Here is a 15,932-nt window from a genome sequence, read left to right as displayed (position 1 = left end):
GACCACAGCGAAAGGACGTCCTTAGAAAAAAAAAAAAAAAAAACCCCACGACTAATGTACTTACTTTAACACTAGGCTACCTGTTAGCTCAAGGTGTCCCAAAATACTATCAGTCAGTTGGGTCGTGTATTTTTCATATACCTATTTATTTATTTATCTTTTGGTCTATTTCCGTGTTGCAAGCATTAAATGGTCGATTGTAATATTACATTGTTGTATTGATTTTTATCGTTTCATTGCTTTTATTGATTTTTTACAATGTAAAGCGCATATTGCATTGCATTCAGTTGTACGAAATTAGCTATACAAATAAAGATTGATTGATTTTAGTACGCTATCATATGGCGTAACCTAATGGGGGCAAGGGTAATTACATTTAATTTATGCAGACGTTGTATATTGTAAAATGCTACCGAGGCCTCCAGCTAACTAGCCTATAGATTTTAGAACTTCCACCGGATGCCGAGAAATGCGGCTGTAGTTCTGTAAGGATACACTTATCTTGTCGGACTTTTTCAAGTTCCCAAACTAGCCTAGCCTAATTATTTTTCAAATAATTTACGAAATGTATAAAATGGGTTTTCTGATATTAGTTTGGGTTTGAAATGTGCGTTCTACGGTAAATAAAAGTAGCCTATAGCTTATGATGTAATAGAATATGGTTTCTTCCTTAGGCTACATTATTTGTGACGATAAATTCCGAAGTTAACCGTTTTAAGCAGGCTAATGATTACCAAATAAATAGCCTATAATAAATACTACGTGTTTGAGTGAAGAAGTTTTGCATTAAAAAGCCGTTGGACAAACAGTAAAGTTCGAAGAATGTAAGAAACGAATTTGGACTTTTTCAAAGAAAATAATGTTCCCATAATCTAAGTAGCCTAGTTGTTCGTGCCCTATAAAGCAATTGGCTAAAATAATTATGGATACAAAGTAAACTAACGTGAAATTAAATGCGATCATTATTATTATGGTGATTAATATTATACGTAGTAGGAGGGCAGCACTGGTTGAAGTAGTCGGCTAGAGAATCAGGAACAGTAGCCTATAAAATGAATTACAGTTCAGTACAGTAGTCAGAGCAGTAGCTAGACTGCATTCAGTACCCACAATGAAAACACAAAGCTGTATGCAAGCTATTTCGAGCACACGTTTGCAAATCCTCAAGCTGCAGTGTATAAATATTTCTTAAGTGCAAAAGCTAACATCTTAACAACAACACCAAACCAAGTGCACAGGAAGCGAGAATAGTGACTAATGTGCCGCTGCATTCATCAAGGTAATCGGAGGTAGTAGCCTACCTACAATAGCGCAGAATGTTAATGCTTTAAACATCCGCGTTTCAAATGCCCAAGTAGAAATACCCAGAACAATAATACAAGAGTATTATAAGCATGTGTGGGCGAGAGACTTCTGGGTATGCAAGAGAATCGTCGTTTGCTATAGGTAAGGCTTTCAAGGTCTGCAAGTGATAGCCTACATTATCGAAAATATAAACGGTTTATTATAAACTAGCCTATACCTTTTCTGTATTAACTGATTAACGGAACACATTTTAGTTTAGTTTTTTCTGGCTGGATTTTAGCACTTCACTTTTTTGCTGGTTGTGCTTTCTCTGTCCGAGGTTCTGATTTCCCCCCCTTTTATAATATCCCCAGGGACGTCACGTGACTGCAATGCCACACTCAGCACGGCGCGCTCTGGATTCTGTAGACTTTCACGTGAGAGAACGCGACAAAACCACGTAGTGCACAATTCTCTTCAAGGGAGAGGTCTTGTTTAGGTTTGGCGCGGGATGCTTTTTTCGGTGCGAATGCGGCATTTGCGGCACTAAGATGATTCCGTGGTCATATTTAGGATGGTAAAGTCATCTTGTTCTTTTTCGTCTTTTTTTTCACGCCAAGGCATCAGCCCGATTGCAGCGAATGGGCATAGTGGGCTATAGTTCACTGCTAACTAAGAAAGTGCACGTCCGTTTGGGGGTCTGGCTCTGAGAAGATGTAAGGATCAACAAGCTATTTTTCCCCAGTGGTTTCAAAACAAAAATGCAGAAAGGAATGCGACTCAATGATGGCCATGTAACCTACCTGGGTCTTCTGGCAAAGAAAGATGGCACGAGACGAGGCTGTTTGAGCAAAAAGAGCTCAGACAACACAAAATGGCACACCAAGTGGTTCGCTTTGCTGCAGAATATGCTCTTTTATTTTGAGAACGAATCCAGCTCTCGCCCCTCTGGATTATACCTGTTGGAGGGTTGCGTTTGTGACAGGGCACCGTCGCCAAAGCCTTCCCTGTCGGCCAAGGAATGTTTGGAAAAACAGGTAAGAAGCATACGGAATTACTTTTTAGAACCAACTTTCTATTTTAAATCAGGGATTGTTAAAATGAAATGTAAAGGCTACCTTTTTGGGGTGGGGGTGGGGGGTGGTGGCGATGCCACCTGAATTATCCCCTGTGTGCTAGTCAGTGCTTGTACCAGTGCATGTATGGATGTAGACAAGACAACCAGTTTAGGGAGACTCCTGTAACGGCACGTTGAAACATGTAGCAGTCTCAAGTCTAATTTTTGCAGAGTGCTTTTAAGTCGACCGAGTTGTGTGTCATTTTTGCCTCCTATTTGGAAATTCTTTTTCACGGTCTGCTTGGACTTTTCCCAGGCATTCTTTGCATCAGTGGTGTGGAATTAAACCGCCGTTCCGATTCGCACACTGTACATTGTTATGTAATATGAGGATTCGATGAATGTGTTACTTGCTTATATAGGTCTTAGTTTGATTCTCCGCATGGCAATATAATACAGGATCATTAAATGTTTGCACAGTCTTTAAAAACGTATTTTAATGCAAATTGTCCGCTCTTGCATATAATATTTGAGCCGATTATTGGAAATGTGTTTGCAAGACTTTCACAGACACATGCAATAAAGATGTCAATAAAGATGATAGGGTCTGTTGGGATGATATATTTGAAGAGAATGAGCGTTATTTTTGTTATCAATTGTCAAGTTGTGATCTTTCGAGAGATTGTTTTCTCATTTCCTTCAAGGTACAAATTGCGCTAAATAAAGCAGCTTGTATAATCTCTATATCGCCATCTTGTGGACCACAGGTGTAATGTCATTGTCTGTTTGACGTATTGATTTAATTCAGCATGCTGATATTAATAGCATCCTACCTTGGCAACTGCGTCTGCCTGCAATTTTTAACAACAACTCGCTACTTTCAATGATTCTTTGTTGATATTATTGCGTTACACAAAAGTTGCAATCACTCTGCAGAGCACTTGCTCATAAAATTAGTAAATTAGTCACACATGCTAAAAAAAGCATTAAAATCTTTTTGGAAGAAAAGTGGCATAAAAATGCAAGTCATTATCAGAAACATGAATAAAGAGTATATATTTTTAAAGAACAGCATCCAAACTAACAGTGTAGTATCCATTAATATACATAAAGGAGTATGCAATTCTACATAATGTGTTCAAATTAATGTGTAGTTCATTTTTAAAAAATATAATTTTTAATTTTGAGAGAAATGCTCATACACTGACAGCAGACATTTGTCTAAAAAAACCAGTGTTTAGGTTTTTTCTTACTGCAGTATAGTTAAAATGTTTTTTTGCAACACTGTCAATTCATTCTGTTTTCATAGGTAACCGGCAATAATAATTATGAGACTCAATAATGAGATCCAGTAATGGAGGAGATGCTTTCCAGTCAGACAGGCTACAAAAGATCTGCTGGCTAAATTGTGCTAAATTGTACTTAAATGTTGGCTTAGACTGTCCTAGTACTGTCAGTAAAAAAACGTGGCTCAGGATTGTGATGATGATGCAGATGGCCTTTCCTGTCCTAAACCGCATAGACCGTAGAGCCGTGCCTCTGTGCGAGCGAAGGCCTTTTGCAAGCCTGAACGCTGTGCCGATACAGCGAGATGCGGCACAGTGTCTAACGCTGTACACCCCCCCAGCCCCCACCCCCCCACCCCTACCCCCACCCACCCACCCCCAAAAAAAGCATTAAAGCTACAGCGCATGTAAAACACGCCGAGCGCTGCTGGCCGCCGCGGCGTCGAGGAAGGCGCGCTGCGGCACTTCCCCGCTCGGTTCACTCGGGTTCGCTCGCGTCTGCCATGCAGCAAAAAAAAAAACATGGAAAAAAAAGAGAAAGAGAACGCACCTGCGTTTACAGTAGAGGCCTCCAGACTGCGCGCTCGGGGTTTTAGACTTCGGAGGGCGGAACGCGGAGCGGAACGCAAGAAACCCGCCAGGCCGCCCGGCCCGAGAGCGCGTTCCGCTCCGCTCCGCGGCGCAGCGCGATCAGAGCCCGCACTGCAGAGCCCGAGGGGCTGCTGCGTTTGTTTGTTTTTAATTTATTTATTTTTGAACCTTTTTTTTATTTTTTGCGTGTGCTCCTCTCCCGGCGCGGAGCGCCCGGTTGCATCCGTAGGCCTGTGCCGTGGCTGCAGACCCCCCCCCCCCGTCGGTTTCGGGGCGGTGCGGATGCTCACGTGCTGCAGAGGGCAGACGTGGACGCGTCGGTGCATTTATAACGGAGTGGTAAAAAACGGTTGTGTTTTGTAGAAGGTAAGGAAGGAGCAAGGTCATTAGCCTTGGCTTTCCTCAGCAACGGTAAGGGGAACTGCTTCTGACTTGTCCAAATTCTGCAACAAGTCAATGCAGGGAGTCACAGTCAAGGAGTCACAGATAAGGAGTCACAGACAGGGAGTCACAGTCAAGGAGTCACAGATAAGGAGTCACAGACAGGGAGTCACAGTCAATGAGTCACAGACAGGGAGTCACAGACGCTGAATCATAGACACAGCACATCTGGAAGTCCCTGTAGTGCGAGGGCGGGCATCAGCCCTGCCACAGTATCTGATGGGCAGGGGTTCCTCATGTGCACCTGCCTGTGTGCTGTGGGTGGGAGGGATGGAGGGCGGGGCGGCTGTGCCTTTTCGTACAAGGTCTCTCACCTGAGGGGTGCGGGCACGCCGTTGTGCCCGGCCGCTGCGTAGGCGGGCCGGGCCGGTCTGTGATTGGCTGCGGACGGGCGGCGGGCAGGCTGGCCCCCGTCCTCCTCTTCCTGTGTTCCAGGATGGCAGGTGGCAGGCCGGGGGTGTGCGGAGAGGACGGTCCGGTGGGGGGAGGGGTGGGGGTGGGGGTGGAGGGGCATTGTTCGGCCGGCGAGGCCAAGGACGAGGAGGTCTCCCGGCCAATTGGCTGTCAGCGTGGGCTGGAGGGCCGTCAGCGTTCTAATTAAAAGAGCATCAGAGCCGCCTCACACACACAAATGAACACTCACCCCTCCATTGATTGATTCCCCTTTTCTAATTGATAAATTGAACAGAAATTCCAGCTTTCCGACCCACATATCCTCCCCCTTCACCGCCTCGTCTCTCCTCAGCGAAACGCTGCTTCTGACGTCCCTTTCATTTCCATTTTTTCGTTTTATGTTATGTTTATATACACATATAACAATCTTTACAAAAGACCAATGCTTTACAATTGCCATTTCTGTTTCACACAGTTACTGCCTTCTCTGTATAATGCGGGTTTTACTCTCGGAAAATGTTTTATCTGGCCTGATTGAAATGTTATTGTGCGCGAGTTTTCATTTTGTGCGAGCGTGCTGATGAGGTAATGTGATTGTAAGTGCAACTTCTCCAGCTCGGCTGATGAGAGAGAGCAACATCATGAAATCATGGCGAACGGAGCGTCCTGAAATGTTAGGGATGAAAATAAGCCGGCGACAGCCGGACGGAACACAAAACGGATCGGCTTAGAGACGGCGTCGGGCTGAGAGCCCGCGGCGTGGCCTGTCGGGGGAGATTCGGCCGGTTTCCCGACCGCTCGCCGGCTGCGCCGGGACGTCGTTTGCTCCACGCCTTTGTCTCCTGAGGCTTTGGCGGGGACGCGAATGTTTGCGTGTGCGTGTTTATGCCTGTATTTGTGTATGTTTGCCTGTGTCTTTGCACAGTGAGTGAGCGTGTTTGCATAATATGTGATGGTGTTTGTGTGTTCTCTTGTGTGCGTGTGTGTGTGCGCTCATACTGGAGAGGGGAGCACTTTGCTGGTGTATGTTTTGATTTGTGTCTAGGTGATGTGTGTGATGTGAGGTGCTTTAATCACCTTTAATGTGTAAGATCACAAATATGTGATTAGAATGTTCTTAACGGGACATTCTAATGCTGATGTAACATTCAGTTCCGGTTCTAGAACACTGATTTATAATTTTGAAAAAACATTCGAAAAAGCCTGCTCTACAATGGGTTAATGAGCTTTAACTTGGGTGTTGCTACCAGAAGGCACTAAATGTACAGCAGCTTGGTCAATTGATCACAATGTACAGATCTTTTCAGAGACATAGCTTTCCGGGTTTTGGGAAGTTCACGTGCTCAAAGGGGGTTAACGCTTGGCTCATGTGCTGTTTTGTGGGGACCTCAGTGGAAGAAAATAATTTTAAGGATGCCCTGTTATCAGCAGCCAAGGTGGTCCAAGGTGTACTTCACAGCAACCGTTACCGCCCTGCGCTTTTATGTGTGCTCTGATAATTCAGTCACCGGGAAGCCTTACCTTGCTCTTCTTCTCTCCTATCTGCATTCCTGCCAATGCTGAGTCTGAAAGTGCTTGGATTGGCTGTTTCTCTGTGGGAGAAATCCTGGAGGGGAGTGGCCAGAGAAAGAACACAAGGATCCAGGGACGTTTATTAGCTGAGCCTTGTATTGCCAGCCAGAATCTCTCGGGGGGTCGACGGTGCTTGTTTTTAATTCTCTCTGTCGAAACTCTGCGTTAATAAGACAGGCTTAAAGACCACGTCATACTGCATATCGATGCCAAACTGCACCGATGCAACTCAGTTAGTTTATATGACTCGTTTACTTCTGGCTTGTCCTCAATAAGTTAGTACATCACAGCCTGTTTTATTAAGTGTGTGTGAATGTTGTATATGCCATGAATTGTGGCAGTATTCAGTATTCACTGAGAAATAAATAAATAAAGAATGGACACTTTGTCCTGGATGTAATCAACATCTGTCCCTAACAGACCTTCCAATTAATTTATGCAGCCGCGCGTTCACTAACCGTCCAAACGAACTCTTCAGACTGCGTTCACAAGTCAGAGGTAGGGCCGAACGTCGACTGGATCCAAGCCCGCGTTCGGCGGCTGCGACTACTCCCGCTGCCCGCTCGCCCTCTGGCGGCGAGTCGCCCCGTGGTTACCGTTGGTTACCGAGCGGCTCTCTCCCGGTGGGTCTCTGGGAGAGTGAGGGACAGGGCCATTTCCAGGGCTGCCCCCCCCCGGGCCCCGGCAGACGCGCGGATGATTAAAAGTTGCGGCGTGGCGGCGGGGAGCACACAGGTGCGTGCGCCTCTGTCTCGGGCGCAATCTAATCAGACGGCGCGAGATGGGCGCTGTGACGCGTGAGTCACCGCGCCTGGCGGACGGCCCGCGTCTGGCCGAGGCTCTGTTATCTGCTCCTGTGACGAGGAGGAGAATGTACTGCAAATCAAACAGACAACTGTACGGGTGGCGCTTTTTTTTTTTTCCGAAAAGATCCCTCCTTCGCCTGCCCCCCCCCCCACCCCTCGTTTTCTCTCCCCTTATCTTTACCAAAAAATAAATAAAAATGTATTCTTGGACCGAGTGTTCCACTTTTTAAACATATTTATTCCAAATTTAAAAATAACTATGTTTGAGCCCAGAGTTGCTATGGCAACCCCTATTTGCATCTGAAGAAGTAACATGGCAGAGACGACGAATGCGCGATTAGGCTACGGCTCACGCCTCGCTTTTTAATGCAAATGCCATGTGGCCCTAAATTTGGACTACATTTTTCCAGTCTGGTACCTTCAAGGGGTCAGGGTCCATTTTGAGGAGGCATACACAGTCAGTCCACTGGAGAACAGCTATATTGTCATAAAGGGATCATAAGATCAGTCTAGGATCAGCCAGTAGTGTCATGAATTTCTGTTGCATGTCATATTAGACACAGATTGAGGATTGCAAACAAAAACATGGAGCTTCTATGTAGGCAGGGGTGATGACTTGTGGTCTTTGTTAAAAAAAGCATGAAAGACGAGCAGAAGGAAAAAAGAACATATTGTTTCCTTCAGAGAAAGCAGGCATTCCCCTCGATTGGCTGTGTTCCCTTTTTAACAGTGACTTCACAGAAAACATCTTTGCTCATCAAAATAACCCCAGAAAAGGGCTCTCAATGTTAATTCACAGGAAGTGTACTTGGGAAGCAAATTATTGACGCACCATGCCTTGTTGCTCAGCCAGGGAGCTGGAGCGGTGACACAGTCCGTCCGCTTCAGCGCCGCTCTTGGGACTTCCTCTCAGGAGCCGCTGGAGCAGACGGGTGAGCCGGCAGGGAGACGGCAGCCGCCGCTCAGCTTCGCGGCACTGCGGCGGGAATGGTGTGACGGAGGAGCTGCGCGTAGCTCAGTCGGCGTTATATAACCTCGCTGGAGACGGATGCATTGTCTTAACATGGCCATGTATGACCCTTTTACTGTTTGCATAACTGGGAAATCCTACATAGATTCATCGCCACAGCGAGGGAGGTACAGGATAATAAATAATTCATTGCACTTATGTGTGTGAATATGTAAACATATACAGTGAGTGCCATAATGTTTGGGACAAAGACATTTTTATTTTCTTGCTTTGGTTCTGTGCTCTGCATTTTAGATTTAAAATCTAACAATTCAGATGTGATTAAAATGCAGATTATCAGCTATTATTTAAGGGATTTTTTCAACATTTTGGTTTCACCATGTACAAATGACATACCATAATGTTTGGGATAAATGTTGTCACAAGTGTTTCTGATTAGCCGTGTGTTCAGTTGCTTCCTTGGTGCAGGTATAAGAACTTTCAGTGACTAGTCCTGATTCCAGGCTTTTGATTGCCTTTGGAGTCTGTTATTGCCATTTGCCAGCATGAGGACCACAGTTGTGCTAATGAAAATCAAGGAAGCCATTATGAGGCTGAAAAATAATAATACAAAAAACAGTTAGAGACATAGGCCAAACCTTAGGCTTACCAAAATCAACTGTTCGGAACATAATGAAGAAGAAAGAGAGCGCTGGTGAGCTCAGCAATCCCAAAGGGCCTGGGTGGCTAAGGAAGGCCTCTACAGTTGATGACCGAAGAATTCTCACCATAATGAAGAAAAACCTTCTAACACCTGACACACCCACATCTGTGAAACATGGTGGTGGGGGCGTTATGGTTTGGACATGTATGGCTGCCACAGGTACTGGCTCAGGTGGTGTCATTGATGATGTGACTGCTGATAGCAGCAGCAGAATGTATTCTGCAGTGTACAGAAGCATTTTATTTGCGCAAGTACAATGCCTCCAAACGCATTGGATGCTGCTTCAACCTACAGCAAGACAATGACTCCAAAAATACTGCTAAAGCAACAATGGAGTTTTTTAAAAAGCTAAAAACTGTAAAATTCTTGCCTGGTCAAGTCATTCACCTGATCTGAATCCAGCTGAACATGCATTTTATATGCTGGAAAGAAAACGTAAGGCAACTAGCCCTCAAAATAAGCAGGAGCTGAACATGGCTGCAGTACAGGCCTGGCAGAGCATCACCAGAGAAGATACTCAGCACATGGTGATGTCGATGGGTCACAGATTTCAAGCAGTCATTGCAGGTAAAGGATATGCGACAAAGTACTAAATATGACTACTATTTACATAACATTACTGTGTCCCAAACATTATGATGCCCTACAGTCGGGGGCTATGTATAAAAAGTGCTGTAATGTCTATATGGTGAAACCAAAGTACATAAAAATACTTTAATTAAAAGCTGAGAATGTACATTATAATCGCATGTGAATTGTTTGATTTGTGGAGTACCATGCCAAATCCCAGTGTTGTCCCAAACATTGTGGAGCTCACTGTATTTATATGCATGTGAGGAATATTATTTTATTTTGTCTTATGTAATGCCACTTCTCTCCCCCTGAATCTGCTGTACATTTTAAAAATTGATGGGAGACATACAGGAGACATGCAAATTATTTATTTTTCTTTATTGGGCTGCAAATAATTTGATAAATATAAAATTTCATAAATTAGAATGAAAATAGTGAAATTGTCTGTTGTCACTAGAGTGACTGCTCGCACCCAGTTTGTGTTATGTACGTCGTTATTACTTTGAGACGCTGAAATGTATTGGCACAGAGCCCCTCTTTGCTTCGCCAGCAGGTAGACTCATAACGGAGTTTATCGCTCAGGTAACGGCGTAAACGCAGCAGTCCAATACGTTTGATCGCGCGTGACTCAGCACTAAGCTGATTGGCTTATAAACAGCCCCCGAAACGAGCCGTTCTCCTTCCTCATAGAGGCGGGGGAGGGGGGGGGGGAACAGCGAACGCGCAGCCCTGATCAGAAAAGGCCTTCCTCTGACAGGAGGAGGGGGGAAGGGGGAGGGGATTCAAACAGGCTGAAGGTGCGAAGCGGGAATAACGAGCCGAGTTGTGTTCACAGGCCCGTCTGCTCCACCCAGACTACGCGGGTTTCCAGCGGGCGCTGCCAGGGCGCTCCTCACCCAGGCTGGCCGCGGTGCCTCGCCCGGGCCCCGCCCCGCCGCGCGCCAGCCTGGGGCAGATAAGTCGGTTTACAGCGCCGCCTCGTCACGTGACCTGCAGCGATGCGAACGGACATCTCCCGTGACCTTTTTGCGGACGGGTTTTTTAACGATGCGCGGGGAAAAAATGAAACATCTGTGACGGTGTTTCTTTTAACCCATGAATTTCTCAAGGACTAAAGATTTAGCAGAAATGAGCAATGGCCCAATAGCATGAATTACTGCATTTATGTAAGATGGGTATTTCCTTGTTTGATTAAATGGCTTTTTCCTGTATGGGCCATTTAGCTTCAGTTAATGCAGCTGAACCTAAACCTTTGGGATTTGTACTTCTGAGTGCTCTGTTGTTCCAGGGCTCACCTTAATGACCTGGAACCTTAACGAATGGGGGCATGTCTTTCCCTGACTGTCATTTGCACCTAATTGCAGGGGGTCGGTCCTCATTAGGTCCCTCCGTGGGGGGTAGTCCGCGTTCTGATTGGCTGAGGCTGGTTTGTTTGTATCTATGGCATGACATCGGCTCCTGCCTTCTCCACCGTTGGTTACGCCTGGCGCGCGCAGATGGGATGGGTGTGGGTCCCAGGGTTCCAGCAGCACCTGAGATCACCGGCCGCGTTCGGGCGCCAGTCCGCCAACGCCGCGCGAGCAGGACCGGGAGCGGGAGACGGCAGCCGAGGCGTTCTCTGCCAGCGCCCACGGAGCCGCATGCATTAGTATTTAAAACAGGCCCGTATCCGGGCGCATCATAGCACTGTCATCGCCACATGCGCATGCCCAGTCTCTGGCGCCCTTCCCTCTCATTTCTACGGCGGCCATTTTGACAGGTGGTGCAGGGTTTGGCCCCCGATGTTCTTTAACGTAGTGTGTATGTGTGTGTGTGTGTTTGAGTACAGAGACTGAGAGAGAAAGGGAGAGAACAGGGTGTGAAAGAGGGAGAGTAGGGTGAGAGAAAGGGAGGGAGGGAGAGAGGGAGGGAGGGAGAGAAGCGGAGAGCAGGGTGTGAGAGCGAGAAAGAAAGAAAGGGAGGGAGAGGCGAGGAGCAGGGTGTGAGAGAGAGGGAGAGATGGACAGCAGGGTGCGAGAGAGAGAGAACAGGGTGTGGAAGAAAGAGGGGAGAGAGAGCAGGGTGTGTGAGAAAGGGGGCACAAAGGGGCGTGAGAGAAAGAAATGGGAAAGGAAGAGGGCAGGGTGATTGAGGGAGAGGAGAGTGAGAGATTTGGAGAGAGAACAGAGGATGGGAAGAGATCCTGATTTACAGTTATGTTTTCAATGGGGAGAGAGGCTTAGGGTGTGTGAGGGTTTAGCCAGCTCAGCAAGACTGACGGTGATCTTTGTGATAATGAGCCATCACAACCCCAACCCCCTCATATGACCCACCTGCAGGAACAAGGAAAGATCCATATATCTGGGAAACGTAGTCCAGTGGCTCAGCAAAACGCGCCGCAGGGATGGAAAAAAAGGAATGTGTGTGTGCCAGCTTTATCCCCATTAAAATCGCCAATTAGTGAGGGTATTACACCAGAGCCAATGAGCACACACACACACACACACACGCTCTGACACCCACCCTTACACACACACACATACGTAAACATACGCTAACACACACGCATGCTCTGAGACCCACCCATAGACACAAGCGCACACACACACACACACACACAAGACACTCAGACGTACACACAAACACACACACAGACACACACCACACACGCACACAGCCCTGAAGAGGCAGTTCGCTCTGATGGGATAGCGGTGGAGGGCTGTAAGTGTGTCGCCGATTGGAGGGCCTTGGAAGGGCTTTAGAGTGAAGAGGGCTCTGAGGAGAGCAGAGAGCAGCCTGCTCAGTCCTGCCCAAACTGAGAGAGGACACAGCACTCGCCCGCCCAGAGCGCCAACCCTGCCAGGCCCCCCATAATGCCCTGTGTCTGCGCCCGCTGTGTACAGAATTAACGGAATTAACTCGGAAAAGACATGAAAATGAGGAACAGCAAACTGGGCTTCTGCTTGACGGGGTTCTATCTCTCCACAACACCCCTACACGACTGGAATGGCTCACACTGAGAAAGCCCGGGCGCCGCCAGACTCAGGCTTTCCATTTGCCCGTTCAGACTTACATTTTGCTCATTGTGCAAGCCGCTCTCGGGCAGAAAGAAATTCAGACGCACATCCGGTAATTAGCGTGGAAGCGGAGCGACGGAAAGCCATTTAGGCAGGAGGACAGGGAACGTGCCCACACAAAGTTTATTAGTTCCCCAGTGATTTATTAAAACCGGGAGGTTACCTCGACCCACGTGGTCCTCGCCGGACTCCTGTGCCGCTGCGCCGGACTCGTTTAAACAGACGCCATCGACAAACGGCGTGGACGTCACGCCGCACGCCGGGGTTAATAACCTCCCGGGAGAGTTCGCCCCGGCTGCATATTTACAGGTCCTGCTGCTTAAATGAGCTAACAGAAGCCTTTGTGCGGGACTAGAAGAGAGCGTGCGGGTAAACAAGTCTCCTCACGCTCATTACTGCAAGGCCGTAGGGTGGGAGGGTGGTGTGGCGTGGCGTGGCGTGGCGTGGTGTGGCGGTTTGGGAACTGGGATTGGTAATTTGGTAGCTGCGGGTTCAAACCCCAGGGGGGGCAGAGGCACTGCCATTGTGCTCCTGAGCAAGGCGCCTCAGAACCTCAGCCGCATCGGCGGGACCATGCAGCGAATCGCAAAGGGGCGACTGGCAAAAAATGCGAGTTGCATAAGTGGCAGCGGATGAGGGCATGCGCCAAGCGGATAAATAATGTAATAACGGCGCGGCGAGCGCAGGCGCGGCGGAGAGCGGGAGGCGGCGGCAGTGGTGGCAGCGGCGGCGGCGGCCCTCGTAAGATGGAGCGGGGCTGGAGGCGGAGGAAGCCCGGGCCGCCAGCGCAGAGAGAGGAGTTGCTAGGTAACAGGTAGCGTGCGGTTACGTAAGGCTCTTCCTAGCGCACGTGTCCCCTGGCTTCCCTCGGGGGGGGGGGGAAAGGGGGTGGGGAACAGAACCCATCGTGTGCCGGAGGAAGCCTTTTAAATCTCGCCCCGGACGAGCCCCAGAGACGCCGCGGCGCCGGCTGATGCCCGCGTCTCCGGTTCCCAGTGCTCATCTTCCCGCTTCTTTACACTCCGTGGCTTCGCTGGATGAGCGGAGCGCAGCACGGCAGGCTGGGGCTGGCGCAGTGCACGGCTCTCACGCAGGGTCTTAAAGCACTGTGTGCGGGGGGGGGGTGTCTGCACTAAAATGGAGGTGGGCTGTTTAAGAGCCTCGGATATCCTTAACAACAGATGTGCTTTGTTGGTTTATCTGTAACTCATATAATTATATGAATATGTACTAAACTGTTTTTAATTATAAATGTAGCATTTATGTCACTGACACTGAACCCTGACCTGATATGAGCCAATTAGAGCCTGCAGATACCTATAATAAGACTCGACTAGGAGAAGACCCACCAATCAGAAACACCCAGAAAAATCACATGATCATGTTCAGTCAGGAAACATTCTCACTGGTCACCTGGGTACTCTTATGCAATGTATTATATGATGATCATTGCAGCAAAACTGTTACATCTTCAATAAGCCTATCAGTTGAGCGGTACTGTACTCAATTGACACAGTAGTGTGTAATGTGTAGAGAAAGTCAGATAGGCATGTTTAGGTATTTTCAGAGTTTTATTCTGATAACTACGAGATCTTTCTTGCTATAATTCTGACTGAGGGCTCCCTTATTGTCATTAGCTGACAATGATGGGGAATCTATGGTGGTGAGTCACAGCAGGTTTCATCCAATCAGGGTAGGGTGGGTTTCATTTGGGCATGATTCATTGGGTGATACCTGTTGACTCCTCCCATTCGCACACCAGGCACATACAGGCCTCCAGCTGATGTCGGTGAGAGAGATGTCTCTCATTTGAGGGACGATGGCTTTCCAATAATGTCCTAAGCTACAGGACATAGTGTACGAAAGAGCCGCCAGTCCAAGAAGGAGTGCATGCCCTCACCCTCAGTGCTCCGTGTGCTGCTGCATGTGGCACAGAGGTGACATGAGAGCACCGGCAAATCAGAATGTGAGACAATGACTAGACCTATTGTAATAATGTGCTCCAATTGGTCAGTGATTATTAGAAAAAAAAAACTCTTAGGTTTGGCATGGTTTCCAAAGGCTTGCCTAAGCCAATGGCCCTTGCCAGACAGGTTAATAAAGCGTCGCTGTGCTGCGGGTTCGACTAAGCACTTTCCCCGGGTTGTTACTTTATAGTAGAATCACTCCGGGGTTCCTCTTAATGCCCGGCCCCCGTGGTGAACAGGTGTTCGGCGCATGTGGATTGAAAGGCTGGGTGTGCTCCGTCTCCACGGGGACACTTTTCTGCTTCCCTGTTTTTTTTTCTTAAATTGGAATTGTGTCTATTGTGCCTGGCGAGTTACCGCTGCCCCGCCAGGACCCGCACGGCGGGGGCGACGCCCCCGGATCACGTGCAGTCCCCCTGCACGCAGCCGCTGCATTTGCACCGCCGCCCCGTGGCCCACGCGGTACTGCTGGAGAGAGCTGGCGCAGATCAGAGGGGGAGGAGTTTCTCTCGCTGGCGACAGCTGGTTGCCGGTGGTAACCTTCTGTGTCATAGGAGGTATTGCTTTACTGGTAACCCATGGAGTCCTGTCTGACTTAAACATGAGGCCCTCAAAACTCCTGGGCATAGCCAGCAGATGACATCATGGAACCCAGAGTTTGAGCTTTGCGGCCGTAGGGCCCAGCCTGCAGCGGTGGCGATTGCCTTCATTGGCCAAACCGCACGGGAGCCCCTCCCACCCTCTCTCCTGACCGAGCCCTCCTCTGTGTGTCTCCACAGTACTACTTCACCATCAGCTTCAACCACGACAACCAGAAGGCCCTGGAGCTGCGCTCGGAGGATGTGAAGGACTGCGACGAGTGGGTGGCGGCAATAACACACGCCAGGTAAGGGCCTTCCCGCCATCTCCCACCATCTCCGCGCCCTGCCGCCAGCCTAGTACAGTTACACACAGCCTCAACAATGAGTCCATGCTGTACGCAAGGGGACAGAGCAGGTGTGCTGCTAAGCAAGAGACACTTATATAGTCCATCCCAAAGACAGTGTTACATGTCTACAAGTTTTTAGTCAAGTAAAAAAGCTATTTATCACATTTGCACACTCAGTGGCCATTTTTACATTACATTACAGGCATTTGGCAGACGCTCTTATCCAGAGCGACGTAAAACAAAGTGTATAACCATAACCATATAACCATAACCAGGAACAAGTATGTTGAAAACCCTTTATTGAC

At 48.1% G+C, this 15,932-nt stretch overlaps 1 protein-coding gene across 2 annotated transcripts in view; it reads left to right on the top strand.

Moving 5' to 3' along the window:
- The first annotated feature begins 1,692 nt into the window (after nucleotides 1-1,692).
- rasgrf1 (Ras protein specific guanine nucleotide releasing factor 1) overlaps nucleotides 1,693-15,932 on the top strand; it is a 37,485-nt gene continuing 23,245 nt past the window's right edge. For both annotated transcript variants that reach the window (XM_064312718.1, XM_064312717.1), the window contains exons 1-2: nucleotides 1,693-2,321; nucleotides 15,479-15,585. In XM_064312718.1, the coding sequence (XP_064168788.1) occupies nucleotides 2,046-2,321; nucleotides 15,479-15,585 (383 nt within the window). In that variant the 5' untranslated portion in view covers nucleotides 1,693-2,045. The remainder of the gene's footprint in view (nucleotides 2,322-15,478; nucleotides 15,586-15,932) is intronic.

Source organism: Anguilla rostrata, chromosome 16, assembly GCF_018555375.3.
Source record: "Anguilla rostrata isolate EN2019 chromosome 16, ASM1855537v3, whole genome shotgun sequence".
In the NCBI taxonomy this organism is placed as follows: Eukaryota; Metazoa; Chordata; class Actinopteri; order Anguilliformes; family Anguillidae; genus Anguilla; species Anguilla rostrata.
The sequence above is the reverse complement of the archived record's forward strand: the minus strand, read 5'-3'. Positions and strand labels throughout refer to the sequence as shown.